The following is a 16,616-nucleotide window of genomic DNA, read 5'->3' on the forward strand; positions in this document are numbered from 1 at the left end:
CATATAAATCAGTGGAGCATTTCGAGAAAACTACACCGGAGAATTAAATATACGATTAAGGATAAATTTGTCGATACAAAAAATCCACTTTCCATTTTTCAGTGTAATCTACGCTCAGTGTGTTAATGTGAAGCCTTTCATGAGAAATGTATTAAAATTGAAATAGTCAGAAAGCAGTTTACATAAAGTGTTGCTCATGTGAGTTCTGTGGTGGTTTGGTTATGTTTTGGAAATGAGCCCCATTCAGTCAGCAACAGAACCCGGAGACCATCATCAACACTTTGTCGAGATTGGAAAGGCATGGCTGAGTGGGAGCTATGCATCCAACTAACTGTCGGAGTTGTCTATAAAACACACTTGATAATTACATTCAACATTTAGGTTACCAGCAAATATTAGAAATAAGAATATTTGCTATTATTATATGGATATAGACAGACATACAGAGTTCGGTAAACTCTTAGCCAACACACCATCCAAAACAACAAGAGTGAGCGAATGTTTCCCCCCGTGCTCATAGCAGCAGCTGGGGATGCTGATGCAATCAACTGTTGATGATGCAATCAACACCGGCAGGCCCCTACTGGCTGGAGGCCGGTGAAGAGGAGTAAGTGAAGAGTTAGCAGGCAGTACATGGCAGTATAAAAAAGGCAATAGGTGGCAAAGGTGTTTTGACAAAGTGTGAGTCAGCGTGAGCACCATAGGTCCTTGAGCATGCAGCCATAACTGGCCACCCAAAGTATTATACTGTACCTGTTTCACCTGTTGAGATTTGGGCATCCGTGTTGCCAACATCCAATCATAGTATCGGTGTCCACTGAGGATCTTTAAATTCCCCGGTGACTTGTTAAATCGATAGATACATGCAGGCACACATGCAACTCTTCCTCCATAGCCACTCATCCACTATCTTGTACTGTGTGCTGCAGTGCACTCTAGTGGTAATACATTGTACCTGCCGAATATACAAGATGAATATTGACTGTTTGAAACATTTTTTTTTATTGAAAGATTTGTCTAAAAAGAAAACAAAAAGAAAAGAGACATTTGAAACTACAGCAATATCCACTGGTTCTACAGACACTCTCAGAATCACAATTCGAAAGACATGGGAGGCATGTGACCAAGCAAATAAAAAAATAGCATCATCAAAGTTATTTCTGTTGCATCTTCTCTTACACACCTGTACAAAAAAAAAGATCTCATAAATATTACTTTTGTTCTCGCTTTCTCTACTCTCTCTGCTTTCAATAATTTATTTTCCCATAGAGGTTTGTATCTGCTTGATTTTGGTTGAACCACGCGTTTTCTCCGTCCAGTTATGTCTCTATTAGCTTCTTTTCATTGGTGGAGGGTCAGGTGGGGCTTCAAGGGTGTGACCTTGGAGCCTTTGTCAGCCAAGTCCATTGAAGAGATTTAGTTCACAACTAATGCCCTCTTACTCAGTACAAATAATGTAGATTCTCGATGCTGTATTTTACCGAAGAAGAGAGTAGTATAATTTTTTTTTGAGCAACTGGGAACATTACTCTTCTATCACTTGAAAAGAAGCTTGTAGGATGCTTTTCACGCAGTCAAGTCACGGATTACAATGAACTGTCTTTACAGTATCGTGGCTTCGTATGGTCCATTGCTGTCATTCTCAAGATGTACCTCTTCCACGCCCACCCAACACAAGACTGCCTCAATCCCCGATAAAGAAAAGTATTTAGCAGCTCACACATGATCATCAACTCTACAGAAGACACAAAAAGAAGATCAAAACATCTCTCCTCATCCTTTTACACTATACATTAGCTGAAATGATTTTTGTTCAACAGAAATGGCCCTTCCTCTAGCAGAGGCCATGGCCCGGCTCACATTTTAAATGGCTTGTGTTTGGCAAGACAGCGGCGTAAAACATTTTGATTTATGGACTGAGACTATGGAACATTTTGGCTAGCCATCAGAATGAGCTAAGACAATTCAGCGTTGGCATTTGTGATTGGTCACTGCATCCTGGGGAGGGTGTTGTTGGGTGTTTACACAGACCACCAATATTCCACAGGATATAATGCATTTTCAACCTCTTTACCAATTAAGTATACCAACCTATTCCCAATAATATACCTACCTCCCCTCCACTTTCTCTACACCAGAGGGTGTCCGGTCTCTCGCCAGATTTTTAAAGCGTCACTTCAGATCATCACCATGTTTGATAACACAACAAACAAAACAACTCCGAGCACACTTTTCTGGTTGAGGCAGATGTGTTAAAGACCTACTGTATGTTCTCAGCCCCTGATAAAATCACCTCACACGCCAACAGCATGACAAGCAAGAAAACTCTCAGTGTCAGAGGTGAAACAAATAAAGAAAAAAGCAACATAAGGAAGATCACTTCACGACCTAGTTTCTTCATCTTTGGTATAAAATATGCCACCTGCTGGCTGCTTTTGTTCAACAGTTAAGAAAGACTCAAGAAACTGTCAACAGTTTGACTAAAACTATTGCTTTTTGCACATTTAAAAATCCTAGCATTTTTTTCTGCTTTGTCCAAGTCAGAATATTTTTATTTTATATTTTTTTTACTTTTCTTTTTGCAGTGAGACAAGCAAAGCAGGCAAAGCAAAAACGTTTTGAAGGTAATAAAAAAAAAAAAAAGATCCAAATGTGATGAAGAAACAGAACTTTTATCACATGATTAAACTTAACTGCATTGTTCCAGGAAGCAGTGGATTGATCCTTCCCACAAGTCGCCTTATAGAAGTTTTTTTTCCTACCAACTCAACATCAGCTGTACTGCACCACATAATTTAAAATAATTTTCATACAATTACAACCTTTTTTTTAATCCTGTACAAATAGCTTTGTAGATTTCATCTCGGTGGCTCTCGGAACTCTTCAAGAACTTCTCAAATCATCCAACCACTCTTTTTTTTAAATTCAACACCATGGAAACTTTTTTCCCCAAAGTTTGAGAAAAATTAAGGCAATTAAGATTTACGAAAACATTGATTTTCTAAAAAACTACTCAAATAATAAAAAGAATGAAAATAAGGTAGCTTAATATCAAAGGAAGACAACCTGTTTTTTTTCTCTAGACTTTGCTTCCTTTTCCTTTTTTTTTTTTTTTAATAAAAAAGTCTGAAAATCTACCTGCACATTCAAATGTTCTTTTTTTTCTGTACAGCTTGTTGGTTGAGTTTAGATTTCAGTCTGTCCTCTCGTTTTCCTTCAGAGGCAAAGTCCAGTCTCACTGTGAGAAATGATAAACTCAAAGTTGCAGACTCCATTCGATTTCATTGTCCTCAAGTTCAGCAAACCATCTTTTCTTTTTCATCCATCTTTTTCTTGCTTCAACCAGATAAGAAATATAATTGATTTTTTTTTTTCATTTTGTCTTTTATTTGGTGCCTGTGCACAGTGGAAGCATTCTCCTGTCAGTGTTGCCCATATTATCTTTTTTTTTTTATAATTTTTTTTTATCCCCGTTTCTTTATGATTCTCTTTGTGTCTTCAGCGCCTCCGTGCAGTCCTTCTAAAGGCAATGCAGCAATGATTCCTACCAATCTTCTTATCTAAAGGAGACAGAAAAACAAGTTATTGAAAATAGTGTAACTAAGGACACTGTGGACAACTAGCAGTTTCTACAGCTGGCACAACGTTCTTTGTCCGACCACTGTGTGTAAAAAAACAGAAAAACACCAGCGGGTTGTTTAGGAGGCAGAAGGTTGACACGATTCTATGACCACAACAACACAGCAATTAGCTTAACATTTTGTCTGTGCAACAACTAGACACAGTAGCCTTCTGCAGCTAAATATATACATATAGGCCTACACACACTATTCAACATGAGTCATAAAATGACCATCTGACTGATTAAAACATTATCTAGTCGGTTATTTCTGTGCAAAAACTGTGTAAAAGTATAATAATTACAGTACAGTCCTCCATTCTTCCATTCCTTTAAGAGACTATTTATAGTATACACAAGTTAAATTATCACATCGTGTGCTACATACTAACTGAAACCCACATTGCCGCCCACTTTCAATAGAACTGCCTTGACAGTTTTCATCAATTTAAAAAAATCCCTTTGTATGCCTCTGACAACCAACCAGCCATGTTGCATTTTTATTCCCTGTATGTCCAAAATATCATCACTTCAACATTTTTATCCTAGTAGACCTTCATGTGAAATTGTTGTAATTTTATGAATTCTTGAGTGTTTTGTGAAGTCACAATGACCTTTGACCACATAAATTGTAGTTGACATTTGTGCCAGAGTTACAGAAACAGCAGTGATAACGTAACACCTGTGTACCAGCTGCACGGAACGTTTGCCATACAGAAGTCTATTTCCAACACTCACTTAGACTGCTGGTAAGAGTAGGCATGATCTCCTGTGTTCTCCACTGATAAAGGCTGCTGCCCGCTGACTTCCTGGGAGGAAGGGGCTGCTGTCTGTGAAGATGGGTCCGTCACCACGCCCTGACAACAAAAACAAGTCACATATGAAACTATTTCATACTTATATAAGGTTTATATTTATTCCACGCATCACTGAAAATAAGTTAACTGGGAGCAATGAAACAGCAAAAAAGAAAAAATCCACTTAGTATTGATTAAAAGGGAAGGGTTCAACTTCTTCCAGCAGACCCGATTAAAAATGTGGTACTCTTATTAAGAAGTAGATAGAGTTAGTTGCCAAGTTTCATCCTAAATCACACAGAAACACAACCTACTACTGATATGATCAAGGCTTAAGTTCCCTCAGTGGCAATAAATAAGTAACTGACTGAGGTCTCACAGGATGTCTACTGATTTTTTTCTTTTCATATTATGGCAGCATGGCCACCATAAACTACAGCTAATTTACAAGCATCTAATTTATGTGAAGGGCACAATAGAAGATTATATGTGAATTACTGTATGAAGTTGATAGATGCACTGACCAGAATAAAGTCCATAAACAAGTTAATTTGTCCTTACTTCCACTGTGATGGCCGAGGCAGGCACTGCAGTGTACTGGGGAATGTAGGTTCCTTGCATAGAAGCAGCCGCTGCAGCAGGCATGTACTGCAGAGAGGAGGAGCAGGGGCACAGACAGTAATATAATATAGGCACAAACAATATGTCCTCTGGAGTCCTTGGGTTAAAAGTTCTGTCTGACATTTCTGCTGAGGCACGTGGTTCTGTGACATTTTACAATACATGACATAATAGTTTGGCTTGGTCCCGGGGTCATGGCACATTTCTGCAAAGAGAAAATGGCAGTTTGCCTGTGTGTGGCTGTGTAGTTTCTGCTGTGAGATCATGTAAATGAAAGCCAATCATGGAAATCTCTACCGACTAATTATATTGAATATATTGCAACTCAAAAGATGAACACACACACACACACACACGCATGCATGGAGAGCGAGGTGGATTGGAGGAGGTACAAGCTGAGACTCACGGTGCCTGTGGTGCCCAGAGACAGGTGGTTCATCTGCTGGGTGAGAGGAGCCATTACACCGGAGGGGTGAAGAGACAAACTGGGCTCTATAGCCGCAGCTGGCGTGATCACAGCGCCCTGCGGCAGGAAGGAAGGGGAAGACCGCCCGGCTTATAGACAGTGTCGTTTGAAGTGAACAAAATATCCAGTCATTATGTACTGTAAGTCTGACAAGCAACCAATCGGATCAGTGAAACACACAAAAAAAACATTGTTTAGAAAGTTTGGCTGGACTTATATTTAAACCCGTCACAGGATGTGGTTTAGGAAGGGAGGAACAATTCCTTTAAAACGGTTCAAAAGGTGCATTCAAAGTTCAAAACAAATGACATAACATGAACTATCGCAGCAAAATATGTCACTGGGTATGTGAATGGGAAACAAATGGTGGCTGTTTTTACAGCTGAATGAGAGGTTTGTTTTTTAAGACAGGCAGCTAGTAAAAACATGTTAGTAAAAGAAAGACTTCCAACCCAGTTAAGTTTAATGACTGCAAACGGCGTGACAGCAATACAGCTTGCGGGGCAGGCTTGACACAACATGCGTCTGAGTGGAGCAGAAAAGTTTTTTTTCGTTTTTTTTTTTTTACTGTAAATCTCTTCAATGTGAAGCGCTTTGATGCCTGCTAACACCTTGATGCACTGAACTCTACTTTTCCAGCGCAGCTCAGCTACACACTCAACATCGCTGCAGAGGTAAACACTGTTTATTTGTGATCGCTCTTTAACTGCACTTCCCATGAGCCCCGACAGCATCAGTGGACGGGTGTCAGCATCGCTCCAGAGAGCAGTCAGCACTTCTGTAGCGGCGTGTTGAGACAGGATGTTAGGCGGAACACAGGTATTAAATTTAGATGTTTCAGGCTCCGGCCCAGCTGTACTGCAGTTGTCCTAACAACTCTTTGAAGGGTTTACACTATAGGTAAACACACACACACACACACACACACACAGTAATGAAAGTTCGAGCTGTGTGAAGCGTTCCTCTCGAAGGCGCGTACAGTCTGTCAGAGTTGCTCACTGTTGCAAATTTGTGAAGATCCTTATGTCTGCAAGCTTCACAGGGAGGCGTGCACATACAGACAAACACACACACACACACACACACACACATTTTGCAGGATTGTCAGCTTTTAACAGTGTTGAGTGCTCTTCCTCCTGACTGCTGTCTTCATAGGGAGATCTGTTTGAAGAACACAGCCGGCTGACTATCAGAAATGCTCCATCAACACTGTCCTCACGAACATCACAAGTGTTTGAGTGGCATTTCTTCCACCCACACCTACCCACCCCCACAAACACACACACACACACACACGCACACACACGCACACACACACACACACACACACACACACACACACACACACACACACACACACACACACACACACACACACACACAGATGCATCCACAGATCTTCCCATAAACCAGCACAAAGCTTTGGCTCCAGCAGGTAGATTTAGCAGCCAGAATCTAGCTAATACCCAAGCTTTCATCAATATAATGCGTTCTCTCGTTTAATGATTTCTCATCCTCCCTCGCTCTTTCTCTCGCTTCATCCAATATCACAGCAGGTTTTCACGCACAAAGCAAAAAAAAAAGGAAACCCACAATGACTAATTGTCTGCTCTGATTTACAGCTGTACAAGTGTTGAACCTGTGATCTCTGCATGTGTCTGCGTGCAGACACAGTGTGTGATTGCATGTGATAGAGCGAGTGTATGTGTTAATGTTCTCAGGTATCAGACTTCGCTTCTTTTTCCTGGGGTGAGCAATAAATGAGTGTGCAAGGCAGACAGTTATCTTTTCCTCCGAGGACAGGAGAAAGAAGAAAAAACACAACAACTTTGAACTCGCTCCCTCCTTTCTTCTCCTCCTTCCCTTTCTTTCGCTGTCATTTTTTCCAGCAGACAAGTGAAGTCGACTAGGAGAAGGCTGCAGGCACTGCGCAGCATCAAATACACAGTATTAGTGATAATGACACCCGTTTATCATGAAAACCACTACCAGCTGCCGGTCTGACGGAGGCTCTATGTGTGCATGCAAAGAACTGGCATCATTTGTTCTCCCGCAGGTTGAGTGGTCTGAGAAGCAGATGTCTGTATCATTCTACATAAAACTAAAAAGCCAGGTATTTCTGGGAAGTGAACTGTAAACCCCCAAATGCATGCATCTGTTCTGCACACTGACAGTATAAAAACAGAAAACAAACCAACTATTGTGCACTAATCTTAGGCTCAGATATGTACTGATCTGCGCTCGCTTACGACACATTCTTCGCCCTCCTTTGTCTGTTCAAATGGGCTTTAACATAGCAATTTAACTCAGGAAGATCTGAAATCCCAATTCTTTGGATGTCTCATTACAGCGCTCCCCAATAAGCCGTCCTCCCTCCCTCTCTCTCTTGCTATGCATGGTTAGGGTAATGCATTCATTTCCTGTAGGGGGATTTGGGAGTAATTATGCACAAAGACATCCTCTCACTAATTAAGATGTAAAGACGGGGAGTTCAAGTAATCTGGGCATTCCACCACAGCTCGGAAACACAGTCCTTAAGGCACTTCACTGTGTGTGTATAGGTGTGCATATCTGAATTCATTTGAGAGTTATACGCCTGTGCTCGCGTCTGTGTGTAAATATAGTTGGTGTTGCATACAGTTCATGTATGTGCTTTATTCCTGGAGAACTGGATCAGTTTTTAGTAGAATCATGTATTTCTTTAGTGTCTGCAGTGTGCATGTGTCAGCGATACACACGTATGAAACTGTATGACGGAGGGACAGCGTGATTAGCAGAGGCGCCCTCGCATGCAACAACCTAAATGTGTCAATGAGCGCATGCCATTAATCGAAGTTACCAGTCATTAGCCGAGGCAGAGCCGCGAGGAAGCCTCTGCTGCCATAGGAACAGAATTAAGCCACTGTGTCTCTCTCAGACTGCCTCCCTGACGTAGCCTTAATTTGCCAAGCTCTTCTGGTTCCAGGAAATACAATGACTAGCCTTCGCCTTTGTTGTCTAACAGGGATCCTGACTATGCCGAGACAAGGCTCGGGAGCAGGCGCACACAGCCCAGAAATGCTTTTGCAGCATTTGTTTTCTTTTCTTTGTTCTCGATTTATTCTTTGTAATCCCTTCTTTCCTCTCCTTTCTGCCTCTGTCTCCCCCGTCCTCCCTCTGTCAAATGCACGCAGTTCTCTTACTTATTTATTTGTTTTCTCTTCCTTCAGCCCCTTATTCTGTCTTCTCCCATAGTCTTACACAGTTAGATCAAGCAGCCTGCCAAATAATTAGACAGGACATTTGTTTGAAAACACATTTACAGAACGGTATTATCGCCTCTCACAGACATCACTGTAACCATGACATGACAACAGAATGTTTGTAGGAGTTGGCAGGTAGACACAAAGAGGAAGGCGGATACCAAGAGAGAGATGGAGAGAGTGACAACAGAATTTGGATCTAATTTAACTATTGCGTTGTGAGAGTATTTGCTAGAATTCCTCAGAGCATGCCTGATACACCGTATCAGCGTTTCCTCCCTCTTCCAACCTCACTACAGCTGACAATTCCAATAGAGCGTAACTGAATTTTTGCAGGTATGAAATCATCTGCAGATGTTTGGGAGAAAACAAATCTGGATGATATATCTGTTTTGCCTTTTGTTTAAAAGGGAAGCCAACCTTATTTTCTAGGAAAAAGCAGAAACTGGAGGACACACTGCCATCGTGGGACGTCACAGCGGTCCAGATAATGTACTTTTTCCCAGCCGTGATAGCCATCAACCATGATCACTCTCTCTCTTCCTATATGATAGAAATGTTCCCTATGAAATATATATTATTTTTTTTTACAGTGACATTCATTACTATTTCCTTCATATGAACCCTTTAGAGGACAGTAATTAAAACCCACAAGCATAAATATTGAATGCATGTTTTACAGGTTAAGGTTTTCAGAGTTAATAGAAAATGATCAATGTAGACGAGCAGAACCAGTGGAACTGTGAACTACTGATGAATAAATGTTTAAGAGGTGATTAAGGTTTATGGTTAACCTGAAGCACTTTCAACATTATTGTGCGGTCCCAATATGAATATATCATTTTCTTATCCACGAAAGCTGTTGTGCTGAGAAGTAATCAACCAGTGTTGAGGTCTTTCACCTGCCAGACATGGCAACAATATTCCACACGTCTTCAGACAATTAAAGAGAGGACGCTGCCCTTGATATTCATGAAGAGATTTCTACACTTTTACAACTTTCCACCTGCAGTTTCATTTCAAACCAGCAGGGAGCAACCTTTTATTATGGATTTCAGACTGCGCTCCGCTGAGCTCTGCTAGCTGCTTCGAGGTTATTCACAGGCTGATTCAGCAGGCTGAGACTCACATGTAGGGCTGAAGTTTTTTTTCTTACTCTGATCTGGGTTTGGCTCTGACATGTCGGAAACTGAGCGTCATATTTATAGTATCATTTGGCTTATTTCAATTTTTCAGTGTCTTGCTCCATCACTATATGAGATAATCATGAAAAAGAAATAACATCGGTGACAGTAAATACTGTTACAAAGCAGTTGCAGTGAGCATTGTAGCACAGATCTATCGTTGATGGAAGACTTTGTAATTTTTGCTTCATACATCCTATTGCAGCCAATATGACAGGCAGGCAATGAAAAGTGCTGTAAAATGGAGAAAATGACTCCGCTGGGAAAAGATAACAAATGACCCCAAAACATAAAGCAAAGGCTGGTTCAAAAACTTACTGTAGGTTGCATAACATACTGTTGATGTGGCATCCAAGATGTACTCTGGACCTGTGATGAAGAAAGTACCAGAGGAGAGGCAAAGAGAGGAGATGAGAGGATGCAGCAGAGGTAGAAAATCAGATGTGATGAAGTGAATAGAAAGAAGAAAGGTGGAGTGTAGATTTATAATAAGCAAATATAAATAAGAAATACGTAAAAAATAAAGTACTTAGAAAAAGGAATGGGTATGAGTAAGAGGATGCAGAAGGGAGGTCAGGGACAGATTAGAGGGAAGGGAAGGTCAAAATGAAGAATCGTTGTAAGTGGTTGAAGAATTGAGGAAGTGAGAGCATAGAGAAGGATAATTGGAAGACAGAATGACAGGAAGGGAGCGAAAATGAGAAAACCAAAGAGGAGAAGAGAGAAAATTAATCATTAGTGCAAGTCTTTACAAGCCCATTTCAGAACCGCAGTCCCTGCGGCGGTGTGTCCTAAAGAATATTACGGCAGTAACTGAGGGTCCACTATACACTATGCTATGTCGTAATTATAAGAGGATATGAAGACCACGGAGAGCAATACAGTCTGATAATTACTGCTTCAAAGTGGAAGTTTCATCATCAAAGCCTGTCTTGGCCACAAATCACCACTTTCATCTCCTACTGTCCAACGCTAACGTGAGGAGGAACAAGTCCCTGAACGTCACATGTAAAATGGGGCATTCATGTATAAAGTAATAATATGACTGCATGCGTCTGTTTGATAACCTGTGCCCGTCTTTAGGGAGCCAACGTGATGCAAGGAAGGTTAATTCCTCCTAGTGTTTATCCCTCAAAAAGCAGGATGTGACCGTGTCTCTGTGTAATCCTGCACTGCTGAAGGTGTGTCTTTGCATTTGTCTTTCTCGTTTAGAGCAGCGCTTCGTGCTCGAGGAAACCTGTGGGGAAGGGCTGGTGTTTGTTTTAAAGTCTATGTGTTTGACAAACTGAAGATCAAGTACTGAGTCAATCTCTCAAAGAACTGCAGCTCCATCTGCAACCAGCTTTGACATGAATTGGTATGGTTTGTGCGTGTGGAGGAGAGAGGATGCGACACATGGGAACAGAGGGAGACAAAAGGAGGATTTGTGCCTACGAATGAGGGATCGAGGAGGGGAGGAGTGCTGCAATATAAGCCTGTGTTTTATCATTGATAGGCTATGTCTTGACTGCTTTATATGTGTGTGTGTGCGTGTGTGTGTGTGTGTGTGTGTGTGTCAAAGCCCCCGTTCCCATGTGAGTTATTAACTTCGCTCAAGATGAGGCGGCTCTTAATCTATATATATTTCTTTGTGCCAGCAAATCCCATGAAAATACCAAAACCAAGTGTTAGTCTGTTTCTCAATACTTTCAGACTTCATCTGTTAACACACAGGCCCATCCACTCCTCTGAAGACAACAATCTGTAAACGTGCAATATATGAACTGGGAGCATTTCTATTGCCTCTCATCCGCTGTCACCATGGCTGACAGAGCTGACAGTGTTAACCCGGTTGGGATGGCTTTATCAGCTGTAACCGCTGTTTGAGCGAAGTGTGCAGGGCAGTGGCTATGAGTTAGCCAGCGGGGCACGCTCACATACATGGACATGAATTAACACGCACACGTGGCTGACCCGGTTATGTAAACGAAGCAGCCAGAAACTTACAACACACACAGAGGGAGAGCTACATCATTCTCTGCTCAGGTAGACATTTTCTAAACTACAACTTTGCATTACAATTTGTTGTTTGCTCATATATTGATGCTCCGAATATATATTGTACATTTAAAGAGACAAATATACACGAGTACTTTCTCAAAAGGGCCGAGTCATTGTCTCGAACAGTTTGAGTCGTAATTTTGATTAACACCACTTAACCAGGAGAAAACACTGCATTTGTTGAGGACTATTTGCAGATTAATACACATTTGTTGTGCTATTGAGTATTTATGGCTGCAGGATAGCATATGTGGAATTGACTCAAACTACAGTGCCCATGTTCATGGTGATGAAGAAGCCAGTGTGGCTTATTAATGTGTTTTTAATAGTTTTATTACAAACAATTGAGCTCTATGGCACGAAGAAAATACGCCGTTTCAGTTTATTGTCTACACAGACAATACTTGTTGGATCAATTCGTTGTTGGTTTTGGTCTTTTCATGAGATTTGTTGACAATAAAAAAAAAATTAAATATCACTTATCCTTTACAACCACAGATTTATAACTACTAATCTAACAGGAGAGATTTCACTTCGCTATCAGGCTGTATCACTTTGTCTAACTTTGAACATAAGTTGCTTTTTTAGATCTGTTGGCCGGCCAGAGAGTGTAGTTGAAATGCATGCCTGAAGCTTGAACGTTTGCGTCGCCACAGTAGCCATGACAAGACAAAAGAGTTTCACCCTGATTTTAGAAGGTAACAACTTAATGAAATCATCACTTCAGCAACAGAGTTATTCATCTAAACACACAGCTTCAGGATGCCCTCATCAATTTCTAGGATTTGTAACCCTGGGCTAACACAATAACCTTCGAGAGAGACCACCCACCTGATATGTAGAGACGGGAGAGGCAGCGATGAAGGGTGTAATTGATGTTTGTGCAATCATCCGATTGGTGGAGATGCTGTATGGCGAAGAGTAAAACCTATGGAAGCAAACAAGAAAAGGTTTAATTTTAACATGACTATCAATGACCAAATGCAACGTCAATCAAGAGGCTTCTCTATCCATACAGCTCTTTTTTAACACCTCAGAAGTGAGCCTTTTGTACCTTTTTGTTTCCAACCACCCAGTGCTCTCCGAGACCGTGGACAGAGTGGATCTGACATCATCAACGATGTCATGGAAACAATATATTTTGCAGCTTCACTCTGCGGCGCACCATCAGAGATGTCTTGGAATGAGACTTGACACTCACCGTAGCACCCGTCAGGTTACGAAGGAGTTGGCTCCACCGCTCTGCCTCAAAATGAATTATCACCTTAATGTGCGAGTGGGTGAAATATTTCAATATCACCCTTTATGTTCCGACCTACGCATTCCACTAAGCAGAGAAAGCTGCGTCTGTAACATCTGCATTTTTTTTTACCTTGATTACATCTCTCCCTATCTCTTCGTTTGCCCTTCTGATTTTTCTCTCTCTTTTTTTTTTTTACATTTCACCCCCTCAGCCCTGCAGCGGCAGAATGCTGTGGCTCCCAATGCCTTATTTATCATTGTGTACCTAGAGAGGACATGTTTCATCCGCCAGGCCGTGTTGCTGTGCCCAATCGATCCCAAAGTGTCCGTTGACTGAATAATGGAGCAAGGGAGGAGAGAGGCAGAGACACAGAGAGGCCCTCCCCCCTATCTATCTCTTAACATAGCCGCCGTTGTACAAAAAAGTATTGCTTAATTGGGGGGAGAAATAAAGGCACTGTTGGTTTTAAAGGTGACTTTAAATTGAACATTTGCTGTATTTCATTCATGAAGATCTTTATCGCACATAGAATATACAATATATACTACAGCTTACAACCGATGCGACAGCCAGACTCATATCAGCCGACCAGATATGGGAAAATATAGATGGATTGGTGCTACTTCACCGTGTCGCAGACATATTATATCAAGGGTGAAATAGGTTGCCGAGGTGGTCACCTGCTCTGTTATTGCACTTTCTGTTTCACATTACATTTGTCAGCGATAGCACAAGCAGTGTTGAACTCAGCCGCGAGACCCGGACCCTCAGGTATTTTTAAACTATTGCAGCTCTGGCCTCACGGATGCAGTTGGTCTCTAACTGCCAGCGATAAGCTCCAGAGCGTGATTGTGCTTCATCCCCCCCCCAGCCTGTTGGACTTTTATGCTTGGCTTGGTGTGTTGAAACCTAAGCAGTAGTAAATAAAGAGTGGCTCCAATGGTTACTCTCTCCTTTTCCACAACGGGGCTCGCTTCCTTGGCTCCAGAGTTTAAACGGGTATAAAATGGGATGCGGTTGTTGCATTTAAAGTAAGCTAGAATAAAAAAAAAGATGGGTTTTAAGAGCAGTTCTGAATTAATGGAGTCCAGTGTGCGGAGGAGAAGGGAGAGTGAGTTCCAAAGTGTGGGTGCAGCATAGCTTCATGTTTTTCTTTGAGCAATGAATGCATGTCAGCATTTAATGATATGGTTCAACCTTATACACCACTTGAAACTGAAAAGTTTGAACAGCTATTAAGGATGGATCCAAGATGGAGAAAAACTGGAACATACCCAAGTGTGGATCCATCTTTGTGACTGTGCAATTAATGTATGACTTGCATGAGAGATACTGTATTACTATCACTGATGAATACAAATGAGAGAACGCGGCCAGGTTATTCAGTACGGTTCTCTGATTGGGTTTATCGTATTTTTCATTAGAGTGATGTGCATTGAGAGGGAGAAATAGCAGGTAGAGGACAGATCCAAGTTTATTGATGGAGGCTATTAGCTCTTAGCAGTATGCTGTCAATAAGGACTCCAGCACGGCTGTTTAAACAATACAATAAACATGTAATTGCGAACAGCGCATTACGAAGGGATTGCATTTAAAACCTCTCTGTGCATCCCTGGTGTGAACTCGTCGCACCGATGGGAGTTTGCTGAGAAAAATAACTAATGATTTAGAGGGACCTCAGTTACCTTTCATCAGAAAAATGTGGGCGAGCATGCTAAGATATATATGTAAATATATACGTGCATGTGCGTGGGCGGCTGAAACAGAGGGAAGAAAAGGCAGATAGAAAGGCAGAGGAAGAACAGAGGCAAAGACAGAGAGGATGAAGACACAAAAGGACAGCCACAGACCAGACAGGAGTCAAGAGATTAAGAAAAAGAGAGCCAGAGAAACTGAATTTTGTGTCTCCCTGATGGGCAGAGTGCCAAAGCAGTCTGGTCGGTTTGGACACCTGTTTCCAATAGCATCAGATTGGCATCAGACCCTAAAAACCAGCCGTCCTCAAGCTAGGAAAGACTGGCAAACCTGTAATAGATTCATAGTTCCTACCCTTCCCCTCTCCTTGGGCTGACTTTATTTTTGCCTTTGCCCTCCTTTTGACCCCAGCCGGCCCTCCCTTTTTATTCAACCCCCCTCACTCCCTCCTTCCTCTCCTCTCTAATTAGCTGCATTAGCATTTCACAGTCATTTAGTGCTTCGCCAGAAGGAACTCCGACGACCTCGGAAGAGAGGTTGAGGGGGGCTTAGGCGCTGCAAGCGCACAGATGCTTGCGTGTGAGCATGCATTTACACATGCATGAGCATGCACACGCACTCAAAGACGCCAGAGATGACTTAAAGGAAACTATCAGCTTGGAAAAGGAGCGAAGAAATTAGAAGAAGAAAGGGACTTGGACAACAGTGTGTTGAAGAAGGCGAAAAAGTAAAAAATAGCTGAAAACAGGTGAAAATGTTGGATGACGCCACACAAGTGGAGGAGGATTGGTGTAAAGGTTGTATGAAGAAGGTGAAATCAAAGTATAATGTGTAGAGCACAACAGGACACCAGTAAAGGAGAGGAGAAAAAGGGTAAAGTAAGGATACAAAGGAGGACTGAGCCGACAAGGAGGAGGAGAAGAGAAACGCAGAGCTGGAGGGAAGCGTCTCCTGGGATCGCATCACCAGCAGCATTCCTAGCAGACAGGACCGATCTCCAATTTCCCCTTGAAACAGGCAGACACTGAGCTCTCTGCATTCAGCCCGAGAGCACTGCAGATAGCCTTGGCTGACGAAAGTCTTACAGTGGCACTGCAACACCGCCCAACTTCCCTGTCTGCAATCTGAACCTACATGTCTGACAGCTTGTATGCATAGGTGCATAAATAAACATCCCATCTGCACCAGTCAGATGTGAGAACAATGGAGCACGTGGCAGGGTAAGAAAAAGAGTGTGTGTGTGTGTGTGTGTGTGTGTGTGTGATAATGAGTCTGTGTGCGCGTGCATGCTCTGCACATTTGCATGTAAGTGCTTGAGTGCAAATAAGTGCTAATAGTTGGCTCATCTTTGCAGCTTTGCTGATGTGGGAAGATGTGAGGTTTTTAAAGGCTCAAAACTGTTAATTTACAAATATTTGGCAAGGGATGTTAATCAAAAAGAGAAGTTTGCAGACATCTACATTTTTTTTTATTCATCCAAGTTTATATCAGTGTAAAATTCTCCACTCACCCGTTCTGCATCGCGGTCGGGTCGTACGTCAACGCCATACCACTCTGGAAAGAGAGAAACAAAAGATTAAAATACTTCATATGCCTTTTTAAATCATTTATGTTTACTCTCTCATCACAATATTGATGGGTAAATGGTTATTTGATGGCATAAACTGACGGCAATATTGCATGATGAATGTATTCAGAGGGGAAAAGAC

General features: G+C 41.8%; 1 protein-coding gene across 1 annotated transcript in view; it reads right to left on the minus strand.

Moving 5' to 3' along the window:
• Positions 1-983: 983 nt before the first annotated feature.
• The window catches only part of LOC311025097 (RNA-binding motif, single-stranded-interacting protein 3-like), a 104,492-nt gene continuing 88,859 nt past the window's right edge, over positions 984-16,616 (minus strand). The window contains exons 8-14 of the mRNA XM_084027811.1: positions 16,418-16,461; positions 12,801-12,897; positions 10,248-10,298; positions 5,444-5,560; positions 4,978-5,064; positions 4,358-4,476; positions 984-3,560 (exon numbers count right to left, since the gene is read on the minus strand). Coding sequence (XP_083883937.1) covers positions 3,557-3,560; positions 4,358-4,476; positions 4,978-5,064; positions 5,444-5,560; positions 10,248-10,298; positions 12,801-12,897; positions 16,418-16,461 — 519 coding nt within the window. The 3' untranslated portion in view covers positions 984-3,556. The remainder of the gene's footprint in view (positions 3,561-4,357; positions 4,477-4,977; positions 5,065-5,443; positions 5,561-10,247; positions 10,299-12,800; positions 12,898-16,417; positions 16,462-16,616) is intronic.

The sequence above is a fragment of the Eutrigla gurnardus genome (genome assembly GCF_963514095.1).
Source record: "Eutrigla gurnardus genome assembly, chromosome: 14".
NCBI classification, from domain to species: domain Eukaryota; kingdom Metazoa; phylum Chordata; class Actinopteri; order Perciformes; family Triglidae; genus Eutrigla; species Eutrigla gurnardus.